Source organism: Gambusia affinis, linkage group LG16, assembly GCF_019740435.1.
Source record: "Gambusia affinis linkage group LG16, SWU_Gaff_1.0, whole genome shotgun sequence".
In the NCBI taxonomy this organism is placed as follows: domain Eukaryota; kingdom Metazoa; phylum Chordata; class Actinopteri; order Cyprinodontiformes; family Poeciliidae; genus Gambusia; species Gambusia affinis.
The window spans coordinates 14,278,490-14,290,690 of NC_057883.1; the positions used below are offsets into that span (position 1 = coordinate 14,278,490).

The following is a 12,201-nucleotide window of genomic DNA, read 5'->3' on the forward strand; positions in this document are numbered from 1 at the left end:
AAACTGCAAATGTCCACGCAGGAAGCTATTTGCAGGAAAGTGTGGCTCTCTCTTTGTGACAGTTTCGTTTACTGAAGCGTCACGCTGACGCATACTGAAGCGGGAGGTGTGTTCCCAGATTGTCTGTGCTGTGTGTGAAAGATGTGTGTGAATCTGAGCGTCCTGCAACCATGTAACTGCAGGTCGATGCTTCTGTTTTGGATGAAGCATGAGAGAGCCTTTAAGCTTCTCCAAACCTTCAGTCCTGACTTATCTGTAGTGCTTAATGGTCTTCATGATGCTGTTTGTTCGCTAATGTTATCAACAAATCTCTGCGGATTACACAAAGCAGTTAAATTTCTAGTCAGATTTTTTTTTTTTTTTATCTTCAGCTTCAGAATTATTCACTACTTAGTGTTTCTCTGTTATATAGAAATCTCATTAAACAACTTTGAAGTTTGTGGCTATAACACAGCAAAATATTATGAGGCTTCAGGGGTGCTGATGCTTTTTCCTTCCACTGTAAGTGTTTGTGTTTCCCAATCCTTCAGTTTTTGTTTGTCCCTGAGCCATCTTTAGGTGCACTCAGCAAACTTTTAGTAGGATTCTTTTGGCAAAGTCACGACGGCTTATGTGTTTGTCTGTAGGGGGTGGTGGTGCTGTCACTTTGGCAAGGCAACTGCACATATTGCAGCGATTACCACAGCGGAAAAATGTTTTTCTGCAACATACAATTACTACAGATTACAGATTGCCGTCCTTGCATCAGAAGCCCTCGCCAGAAAAGGAGAAACACTGCATTTGTGTGTGGATGTGAGTCGATACACACAAACAGACAGAGACCCAGAGACAAAGAAAGATGAGAAATGATTATAGCTCACACCAAAAACCACAACTGAAAAAAATGGGGGAGTTGACGTATTTATGGGTCTCATTTAGATTTAAAACTTATACTGACTTTCAGGGGTAAATAAAGGAAGAAGAAATGCAATCTGTCCTTCAGTACCATGACGAAAAGCAGCGTAGGGTACATTTATGAATCCTTTGTCCATCATCATCAGCATTATGAATACCGTACTCTGATGTCCTCATGGCGTACACAATGCTAAATGCCACACGTTACATTAATTTGGTTCCAGGTTACAAATCATGATGAGCATCAGAAACTTTCCTTCAGGTCACACTAAACAATATAGCCAAAAAGTGGTGCCCCGCAGCAAGGCAGGGCCCTATTTACAAACCCACCAGATCAAAACTCAACCCAAAGTGCTCCTATAATAGGCACTGGGGCCTTTTGGTGAGCTTACCATCTAGTTCTACTTTTAGTGGGTTTCCAAAAGAATAAACAGGCCTGCAAACCACATCACAGGCAGCTCACTGTCATCGTTGGGTGAGTGTACCCGACGGATGATGTGAGGGAGGGGCGAGCGTGACACTGAGGTCTACGGGGAGTTACCCCCACCACCCAACCCCCGGCTGCTCGGGGTGTGGAGTGTCTTATTGAACTGCAGCTGAAAGGACAGGGAAAGGGTCTGACCCCATTCAAATCCTGAGTGAACCGATCAGGCTGCCTCATAAGCTGTACCACGAATGAACAGCTCCTGAAACTTTGGTGTTGAAAAGAGATTGGTCACACAAGAACATCTTGATACCCAAACTGGATTTGAATTCAGGAAACAGTGGAGGAAAAAAATCTATTGAAGGAGTGCAAATATTAAAAAAGTAAAACTCCTTCAAAGTACCATGTGAAGTAGAAATAATCTGTAGAGGGATTCAAATGCACTTTTGAATTCTATATTCAATATCACCAGGTGCAAGTTGCGCTAAGATAAAATATGTTGAATATGAAAACGCACTATGTCAAAGATCTGTCTGCACAAAATGTATAAATATAAAATAAAATATTTAAGTAGAAGCTACAAATCAAGCACATTTCTTTAAAACAGCATCAAAAGTGTTGAAAAATCTCAATTAAATTATTTAGTTTAACAATAAACTTTACTTTCTTTCTTTACTTTCTTAATGCATATTTAAACAACATGCATTAAGGTACCGTAATATCTAAATGAATGCTGACTTTGAATGCTGGTTATTAAAAATCCCTGCCTATTTTGGCCCATTAGATAATGTGAACCACATAAAAAAAATAAAAATACAGACTGTTCCTATGAAATGGAAAAAAAGCATCTCGGTTTCAAAGTTTTGTGTTTGAATGGATCTTTCATGAACATCCAATTGCTGATGGAGAAATCAGAATATCCTAAAATAGTAAACTTCTTTCAGCAAGTTAGATCAAAATGTGAACCATGTGCGATATAGATTCATTCCAAACAGAAATGTATCTGAGACATTTGCTTCTGCCCAAAATTTTATTTTTCAGAAAATGTAAATATTAAAAAACAGCATGTTCCTTGTTACCTTTTAGTGCAGTACGTTTTCCTTCAGCTCAACTTTCCATTATTAACATGCTTGGAAACAGAGAATTATTTCAGTAAAGTTCTTCTGTGACTTACCCTCCATTTTTTACCCTCCTCTGTCAACGACTGTCTGCTGAGATAATGTTAAGTCTGCAGTCTTCCCAGTATCATCTGAACCATTACATACATAGAATTTCTGAAACTAAAATCATCATGTAATGCAAACAGTGCTTCTCCAAACAGCGCTTTCCTGGATGGCTTGAAGTTTGCTTTCAGAATTCATTATTTTTACTAGAAGTGTCATGTCAAAAGCTGCAACTTTTACCATGTCGCAGCTCTTTACATGAGGATTATTTCATCCTCATGTAATAATTTCAGCACATTTTGATTGTCAAGACTTAATGTGTATTTGCTCACTGAAACTAAAGGTCAATTCTACTGGTTTACAAATTGCTTCAAGCTTGTTTAAATTTTCTCCAGCAAACGTCTGGTGCTGAATACAGTTGTGACAATGTGTTCCAATGTCTGGTAGTACAATAAAACATCAGTATAACATCTGATACTTTTTTGCTTCACAAAGTTTTGTTCTGCTTTCCAACAGTCCCTTTTTACTACAAACGTATTCCATTTTTTTGTTAATTGTCTAAAGAAAATTAAGGGAACATTTGCATCCTATGTTGTCTAAATAACAGGTGATTTTAAGGGCAGAAATGAATATCTACCAGTGGAGTTGTTTTAACCTTTAAAGATGCAAAACCTGACCTTTATTAAAGTTGTTGCAATGTTGCAGAGGATACAGTCATAATGACAGCTTAGTAAAAGTTCCCAGGATGTTCGAATCACAGTGGGGGGTTTAAAACAAAAGTAGTACAATGACATTGCCCAAAATATTGAAAAGTCTTATCTTTCAATATTTCTACTCATTTGACAATTAACACCAACTATAGTTTTGAATTAACTTTTTTTTTTTTTTGCAGCGCAGAAACTTTTAGGATAAAGTTGTGGTCAAAACAGTAAATGTGGGGTCTTGAATTTACCTCCAGAAATAAAATTAGCCTAAAGAATTATTGGAAACAGCATCTTTATGTAAAATGTATGGCCTACATGAAAAATGTTTGATAAATCAGAGTGTAGTTAATATTTCTTTGTTTGTTTGGCAAGTTCGTCTAGTATTTTACAAAATAAATCATATTCATATTATTTAAGTGAAGCTATAAGATAATTTTAAAGTGCAGCCGTTACTTTGATATGGCATCACAGATCCTCTTGATTTAAAAATCACAACTTGGAAAATACTTTATCTAATGAAATTAAATGTTTAACATAAAAAATATGTATATTTTACTTCACAGTATGAAAATAAATAGAATTGCTAATTAAATGTGGTACTTGAGTAAATATATTTAGATTGCTCTGGAGGATTAAGGATGTCAGACGGCTACATGTCTGAGAATCTCTTTAAGAAGCTCGTTTATATTCAGCAGGCAGAAACAAAAACCTTTTTTGGAGTTTTCCCTTAGCAGCCATTATGACGCTCAGTTGTTTCAGACAAATTTAATAAGCCCTCTGCTCTGCACCTTTTTTCTAAAATGCAAGCAGAATATTAAAGATGTATGAGATGAATGTGCTCATTGTCTCCTCCGGTGACCGCTGCATCTCTGCTCATCACGCTTACATAGTAATTAGGTGCTGGGTTTGGAAATGTCACTGCTCCGTTCATTTTCGCCTGGATAAAATACGCTCTCGGTGCCTTCAAGGATCTGAAATTAGGGGCCTGACACTCTTATTTATGAGTTATTGGATGTACAAAGCAAAGCTCCATGAGAAAAACTGCAGACGTTTGAGTACACAGATGCATTCCTGCCATCATTAAAACTAACACAGACGACCTCGGTGGACAAAAAAGAAACATACAAATTTGTATGATCAAAATTGCTCAATATGTTTCCTATTTTCTTGTCTGAACATCAAAATGGACAAAAATGACCGCCAATTGTGATGTGCTGACACGTTGTGTAATCAAAATTTGAGGAAGAATCAGCCATCAGAGCAGCGAAAGACCCAAAACCCAAACAGTCTGTACCCACTCAGTGTTGTTTAAAAGTTTCTCCATATACTTGTGTATATAAACACTCTGACGCTAGAATATGATTTGGCTTTGAGGAGACTGGCACAAATGACTTTTGGTGACTTACATCATGCTTGGGGAGTCTAATCACAGACACTCTTGTCATATCAAGCAGAAAAAAGTCCACTTCACAGCGAACTGCGTTTCAACAAAAAAGAGAAGAAATAGGAGGGAAGGGTAAACAAGCCCGACGTTCCACAGCCACCACAGAATTCATCATTCATGGAGAAAAAAAAAATACCTCAAGCCCCAAAAGAAGAGCTAATTTAATCCGAGAGGAATAAAACTCTATTTCATAGGAGTCGTTCATTCAGAACACTCATATTTCCACTGAAGAGAAACCCCCGGCTGAAACTCGAGCAGACACTTTTCGGAAGGAATGCATTCGGTGGGTTGAGGGCCAAAGCTCGCCCTGTAATTTGTGAATGTACAGAAATGTGTGAGCGCCACAGCTTCTCTAAAGATAGAAATCTTTGTCTTATGTCATCGCCGAACCTCAAACTATTTCTAATTGCCCCCCTCTCCCTACCTCTAGCCCCCTTTTTTTCCAAATGAATAACTACCCCTCCAAAAGGCTTATGTGTGCCACGTCTGAACTGAAAATAGCCTGGGAGTTTACACAAGCTAATAGATCAAATTCAGTAAAAAACAAGAAACTTTGAAAGCAGCTTCATGTATCTCAGATTGTCCCCGGCTTCAAAGTGACTTTTAAGTGGCGCTGAAAGCTGTGTGGGTGGCATTTAGAGGCAGGTATATATTGCAGACCCCAAAGGCTTTCACTGGTTTCTCTGCTAAGGGTGATCACAGTCATATTAGTCTTCACATTTTGACTCATTACACAAGAAAACTTCAAGTATGTGGGATTTTCCTCAGCTTTAAAGCAGAATAATGATGGGAAGCGTCAATGCAAGAACTCCAAAATCAGATCTTTAGTTCAAATTAAAAAGAAGACATTTTTAGATGATCTTTCAGATTTTTCATCAAATTTCTGATACAGCAAGCTCTGTTTTTGTTTTTTTTGTTTGTTTTTTCAAATGTAGAGAACACCTTAATCACAAGTTTTCACATTGTAACCACTTGTTAACGATGATGTGATGCTCTTGTCATTTGCAACTGCAGGCTCCGTTTTCCTCTTTATTCTTTTAATGGCAAGTAACCTATATGCCCCGGCCTATTTTTGAGGTGGGTCCGGGGGTTTCACATGTCCTCCAGGAGTTCTTGTCTTGATTTCAGGCTCAGCCCACTCGGATCATTAAAAATCGTTCAGGGGCACGACGGGCTCCGTCCTCAATGCCTGTGCGGCTGAAACCGTAGAAACTGCGTGCTGAAATGCGGAGGTCTAAATGTGACAGGCGCCCAGAGCGCACATTACAGCTGAGTGGGGTGAAGCTGGAGCATGCGGTCACGTATTAATAATGAACAACGGCAGGAGGACGGCTAAAATATCAGCAGCATTGTCACTGTCCCATTTGAGCTGTACTTGAAATAGATGCTGCATGATAGGTGATCTGAATGGACATGATGCTTTTTTTCTTCTTCTTCTTTTTTTTATGATTAAGGGTTGCAGATTTGATCCCTGAATGCAGGGAACGCTTCAGAACATTTTTGCAAGAGGTGGCAAGTCAGCAATCTTTGTGTGGCACTACACTGAATATATCACAGCAGCCATTCTCTCCTCAAAACTCCCCCTTTGGGTACCACTGATATGAACTGACAAAGTGAGCTGGAACTGAGCGACATTTCTCATTTTTGATCTTTTATAACATCTTTTTTTCCTTAATCTGAATCAGAATCATTTCAAGTATTTTGCCATGTAATTCAAAATCATATTTTCATAATCATTTAGCAGCAGGGTCATCAAGGAAGGGTCAGCAGCACAAGGGCCACCATTCAATGACTTGAAATAATTTAAGATAATGACCTTCTGTACCTGTATACTTTCATGCACAACATTTATAGGTGACGTATTATTTTATAGCAGTCAACAGGCTCAAATGAGGCTCAAAAGAGAAAAGAGCAAAGCTTTAATTTAATAATATGACCACAACATGGTAAAACTAGGCAATTAAAAACATTTGTTATTGTTTTCAAAGCAGTTTTATACCAGCAAATAATTTTGTTTGCATATTAAATTTTCTACCGACAGAAGGATCAGATAAGTCAGAAATTAGAGGGAAAGTACTTTGGATAATAATTGAATCACACGCTCTCATATATTGACACATTTTTAGCAATAGAAAATGTGTACTAAGAGTACAAGGTTGTTTAAAAGAAAAAAAAATGTAACAAAGCTAGGTTTTCTCGTTTTTGGATTTTTTCCTTTTGAAATGAGACCTAAATTTCTTATTTCTGTCACATAAAACTGAAATTCTTTTCTGACTTTGGTCACCTCTGGGCCACCATCTGGTCACTCATTAAAAGAAATTCCGGAGGGAATTCCTGTCAGGCAGACAGCTTTTAGGTAATTTTTCCACATAAGCAAATTAGTAGGTTTTAAGAGATTTTTTTTTGTTAGTTATCTTGTTTTTTTATTGCATTATTATACTGCGGCAAAAACCAACATAAAAACAAAAGGTGTTAAGTTTGTAGCTCTAGCTCAATACTAATTTAATTTAATTTAATTTAATCAACTAAAATATCCTCTGTTTTGTACTTCATTTTCTTTCTATTTTGACAGAAAACCATCCCTTTAATCAATCAGTTAAACTTGAATGATTGATTTCTTCATAGTAAAACTTAATCTTAAAATTACCTAATTTTGTATTTTAATTCATTTCCCCCACATCCAATCACATTTTATCTCTGATGAGACTAACGGGTGATTAAAGACATTTTAAAGCCACTTTTGGCGTCTCTTCTCGCCACTTAATTTATTCTCCTGCAAGTAAACAACTTAAAAGCCACCACGCACGCGCAAAACGCGAGCGAGCACGACGACAACTCGGCCTCATAATTATACACTCTCTGATGCAAAGTATAGATGCGCTTAAAACATGTTCGGATGATTTATTTATTTTTTTAAATCTGGGATCAAGATAAGCAAGACGGATGCATCTAATCATGAATGGGAAAAATTAAATGAGAATTACAAATAACTAAATAAATAATTTCTCCGTCCAATATTTACCAAACTAATACTGACCATATAAATCCACAATACACTCAAATAGTAAAGATGTACTGGTTATTTTAGTAGAATTTGCCAACTTCGGCTCCGTTTCGGACAAAAACTCATCATATCAAATATTAAGTCGGAAATGTGATCCCATTCATTTTAACACACAGTAGGTATTATTTTAAAAGCTGTAATGATATTTAAAACTCTCAGCAAAAAACAAACAGAAGAATATAAATCAAATATAACCTTATAAAGTGGTGAAAAATGCTTCTTCAGCATGAAAAAACACCTTAAAGTGTTGTATTTCACTGTCATGGTTTAGTCTAAAATATTTCAGATTTCCGACTCTCGCAGGCAGATAAAGGTTGCCCTCCTCTCTGTGCCTCAGTAAGTGTGAAATATGTGCCTCAGACTGGTCGAGCTGACAGCGATTGAAAAGGCAAACGCGCCAACTAGTGTCAGAAGGACGTATGGCCTCTGAGTTTTGCAGGGTGTGCCGTCATTTCATGCAACTTTTTGAGTTCCTAATAATTTAAGCCTCTGGCGCACACAGACACATGCAATTATAAAGGGGTTGCGTGTTTGATGTGGAGGCAATTAAGAGACTATTGCGCGCTTGTTTTAATTTTCCATATTTAATTCAGAGCAGGTAATTAACGCGATAAGAATCTGCCCGAAACCCTAATTTTGCTTTATGAAAGTTTTAATTAACTTGTAGAAGCAACGGAGCCGCCAGACATTGGCTGATGGCTTTTCAAGATGAATTAGTGAAATTAAAACCACAGCTCTGTGAGAGTTTTTCTAGATAAATGACAAAAGATCAAATAATAATAATAATAATAATAATAATAATAATAATAATAATAATAATAATAATAATAATAATAATAATAATAAACAAGTCAGTGACTTGGGATGAAATAAATCAACGTGGAGAAAACAAAGTTTAAGATATTTAATTAAATGTTTCGTTTTCCTGTAGCAGTGGTTGCGTTGTATGGACTCGATTTTTAATACATGAGATAAAAGTTTTTTACCTAAATCTGAGATCATTTTAACACCATTAAGTCCATCAAATTTTATGTGCCTCACATTTATCTTATCAGCTGTGCGTAAAAATTTGAACTCTAAATAATTCATAACTTATATTTAAACTATTTACCCATGTAGTGTGCAGCTCACGGAGAAGAGCAGATATGTATCAATAATTGAGCCGGTGTGTTATGTGACAACTGGGCAGATCCGGAGAAGAAGCGACGCAAGAAGCGACGCACTTTGATTGGTGCGCCAAAGCCCAACCCAGCGCCCTCATTGGCTGAACCCAGTCACCAAAAGCTGAAATGAGTTGTGTAAAAGTAATATCGCGGCACTCTGCAGTCTGCTCAGCCACAAGTCTCCTTCTTTGCGCCCCATAAAGGATAACTTTGAAAGGAAATCCAGCTGGAGCGACGGGGAACCGTTCCTTTTTATTTCAGGATCTCGCAGATCCAATCGGGAAAATTACTTTCACGCACGAACAAAGGACTGCTGCAGTTTGATTACTTTTATTCGAGTTCAGGACGTTTAAGTAGACATATTTTTTTTCTCTTTTTTGCTCAGCGGTGATGGTAGTTTTATGGTGATATTTTTAAAGCATTTAGAAGGTGCGACAACCGCTGAGCTGGACTCTAACTTTTACATTTATCGTGACTGGATTATCGTTTTGTTACAAAAATATTTAGGGGGATTTTTTCCCTTAGTTTGGTGTTTTAACTGAGTTAGAGTGCTCTGTGGTGTTGATGTATTGTTTACACGCGGCTGAAAGTATTCAAGTGTGCGGTAGATCCGAGCGCAGATAGAAAAGTCCAACCCTGCGCAGAGCTTGGACAGCGTCAGCTTGTTAGAGACATATATACAACTCGGATGTTCTTCATGATGACACATTGTGGGTTGCTGATCTAACGCCACAATCAGCAGTTTAGTATTTTTCTGATTATTATTTTTATTCAATCAGTGGAACTTTTTTTTTTTCGCCCCCCTTCGTGTTCGCTATCCATCCTTTGAGACCAGCGGCGTCTGGAGCAGAAAGAGAGACACGAACCCCCCCAATAACCTGAGTTTGCCTGTCCTCCAGAGACTTTGACACAACCCCAGTCAGGTGGCGCTGACCCAAGCTGTTGTGATGCATATTCCCGTAGAGCCGCCCACCACAAGACGGTTCACACCGCCCTCCACGTCCTTCCCCTGCAGTAAGATCGGAGACGGCAACGGGCCCATGGCCACCCCGGGGCCCCTGAGGACGCGGCCAGACAACAGGAACGTGGTGGACGTCCTGGCGGACCACGCCGGAGAGCTAGTGCGGACCGACAGCCCCAACTTCCTCTGCTCCGTGCTGCCGTCGCACTGGCGGTGCAACAAAACGCTTCCCGTGGCTTTCAAGGCAAGATTGGTGGTTTCAAAATAACTAACTATTTCTCATTTTAATAATGCACAGAGTTAGTTTCCTACTGTAATGACAGAGATGGTCTGATCTGTGCATAGGAATTTAATTGCTAGTGTTTATAAATTTACACTGAACTTTATTCGAGCTAAAAATTAAATTAAGACGCAATAAGAGATACACTTCCAACATTCAGAGGCATTACAATTTGGAGCTAGAATTTGAGGTCGGAAATGTGAAACCAAGATGCAGTAAAGCTTCGTTTTTATCCATTTTGCATAATTTTATTAATAGTTTTCTAAAAATATATTAACCAAATGAGGAGACATCTGGGAATAAATAGCCGGATAGAGATAGAATGGTCACCATGCAAATCAAGATGTTGACATAAACATTTAACTAGATGTCAGCGGTAGATTCATACTGCTCTGTGTTATTAGGAATTCTCTCTCCTGCATGCTACACGTTAGAATTACCCTTTGCAATGCTAACATTGTGGGGGGAAAATGTAAAAGAAAATTGGAGTTAATTATCGGACGACCGGATGTGGTTTTTACGCTAAGTCCCATGGAGATTTTCTTTTATTATTATTATTTTGGTGACTGGCAGTGACCACCTGCTTTTCCTCCCGTGCGCAGGTCGTTGCGCTCGGCGACGTTCCCGACGGGACACTGGTCACTGTCATGGCCGGGAATGACGAGAATTACTCGGCCGAGCTGCGGAACGCCTCCGCGGTGATGAAGAACCAAGTGGCCCGCTTCAACGACCTCCGCTTCGTGGGCAGGAGCGGACGAGGTGAGTCAAAACTATGAAAGTTGGTTTCCTTCTTTCTTTCTCTCTCTCTCTATCTCCCTCTCTCTCTCTCTCTCACTCACACACACGCGCGCGCGCTCTCCCACAAATGCATTCAGGGCCTTCTTGCAAACAATTAGACGGTGACAATGTTTCTACTCAGGAAATTAATAGATCACAATCTTATTTCCGTGTTTGTGTACACTCATTCCTTCAGCATTAAAGAAAAATCTTTATCAGCATTTTAATTAAAAAAAAAATAAATTAAAAATTTGCGTTAGTTTTATGAATAATTTTGGCCTAGATAATTTCACTCTGATGTCCATTCTTATTATCAAATATCTCGGCCTGATGCGCGGATGCAACTTGTCTGTAATATTCCAAATCTGAGAGAGTACAAATAATCATCCATCCTTTCTAGGCGGAAAGAGGAGCACACAATTTTTTACCAGCTGATTCCACCCTTTAAATCCGCTTTTATCATCCGTCTTGGGTTTAATTTTTGTGCAGAAAGTCTCACATCAAGGCCGGAGTGCAGGATGTTGTGGTTAAAGGGCAGGCCTGCTGATTGTAATTTTTGTACCCTATCAAGCAAATCAAAAGCTCTCAATGTTAAGGCATAAATAACCAATTGTCTCCACATAAAACATTATTCAAAAGTTTGAATGTCACTGAGTGGAAGAAGCATTTCTTTAATTATCAACGCACGTTTTTTTATTTTTATTTGCCCCACCCATTAAATATAAGAAATTGTGATTCGTGTATAATGGATAGGCTGCAAACAAACCTAAATAATACAAATTAAACCAGTTATAGGGAACATATTTAATTTCTTAAAAAAAAGGTTTCTGCAGTCCTCTCACACTCTCTTGTTTTTAAGATAAGGAGTGCCCCCCTCCCTCTCACACACACACTGCAGGCGTCACACACTGCTTTCTTCTTCTTGCACAGACTCTAGTGCAGGTGTGCATCCAGAAATATGTGAATGTGAGAAAGAGGGCCACTTTTGGATGGATGGCACAAATACCTCGGAAGTCATAATATAATATTATTATACTGTGGTATTCAAAACAGATTACTACACAGAAAACACTGTTAAGTAAATTAAAAAAAAGTCTTGCAAGTAACTCAAGTTCTCCTTCTCTCGTACATTTCTGACAAAATTTAGCCAATAATATTCTATTGCTGTTTGCTCTTGGGAGAAATCTGGAAGGCATTCTGACAGTAATCAAAATTATGTTTATAGCAAAACAATATGGTTCTTTTTTTATTTCTGTAGGGAGAACTGATTTGAAGGTCTCAAAAAATATATATTTAATCAGGTTTCTAAAATATAATCAGCTAAATT

General features: G+C 38.2%; 1 protein-coding gene across 3 annotated transcripts in view; it reads left to right on the top strand.

Moving 5' to 3' along the window:
* runx3 (RUNX family transcription factor 3) overlaps positions 1–12,201 on the top strand; it is a 54,239-nt gene that overhangs the window by 12,782 nt on the left and 29,256 nt on the right. For all 3 annotated transcript variants that reach the window (XM_044142036.1, XM_044142034.1, XM_044142035.1), the window contains 2 exons: positions 9,820–10,061; positions 10,700–10,856. In XM_044142036.1, the coding sequence (XP_043997971.1) occupies positions 9,820–10,061; positions 10,700–10,856 (399 nt within the window). The remainder of the gene's footprint in view (positions 1–9,819; positions 10,062–10,699; positions 10,857–12,201) is intronic.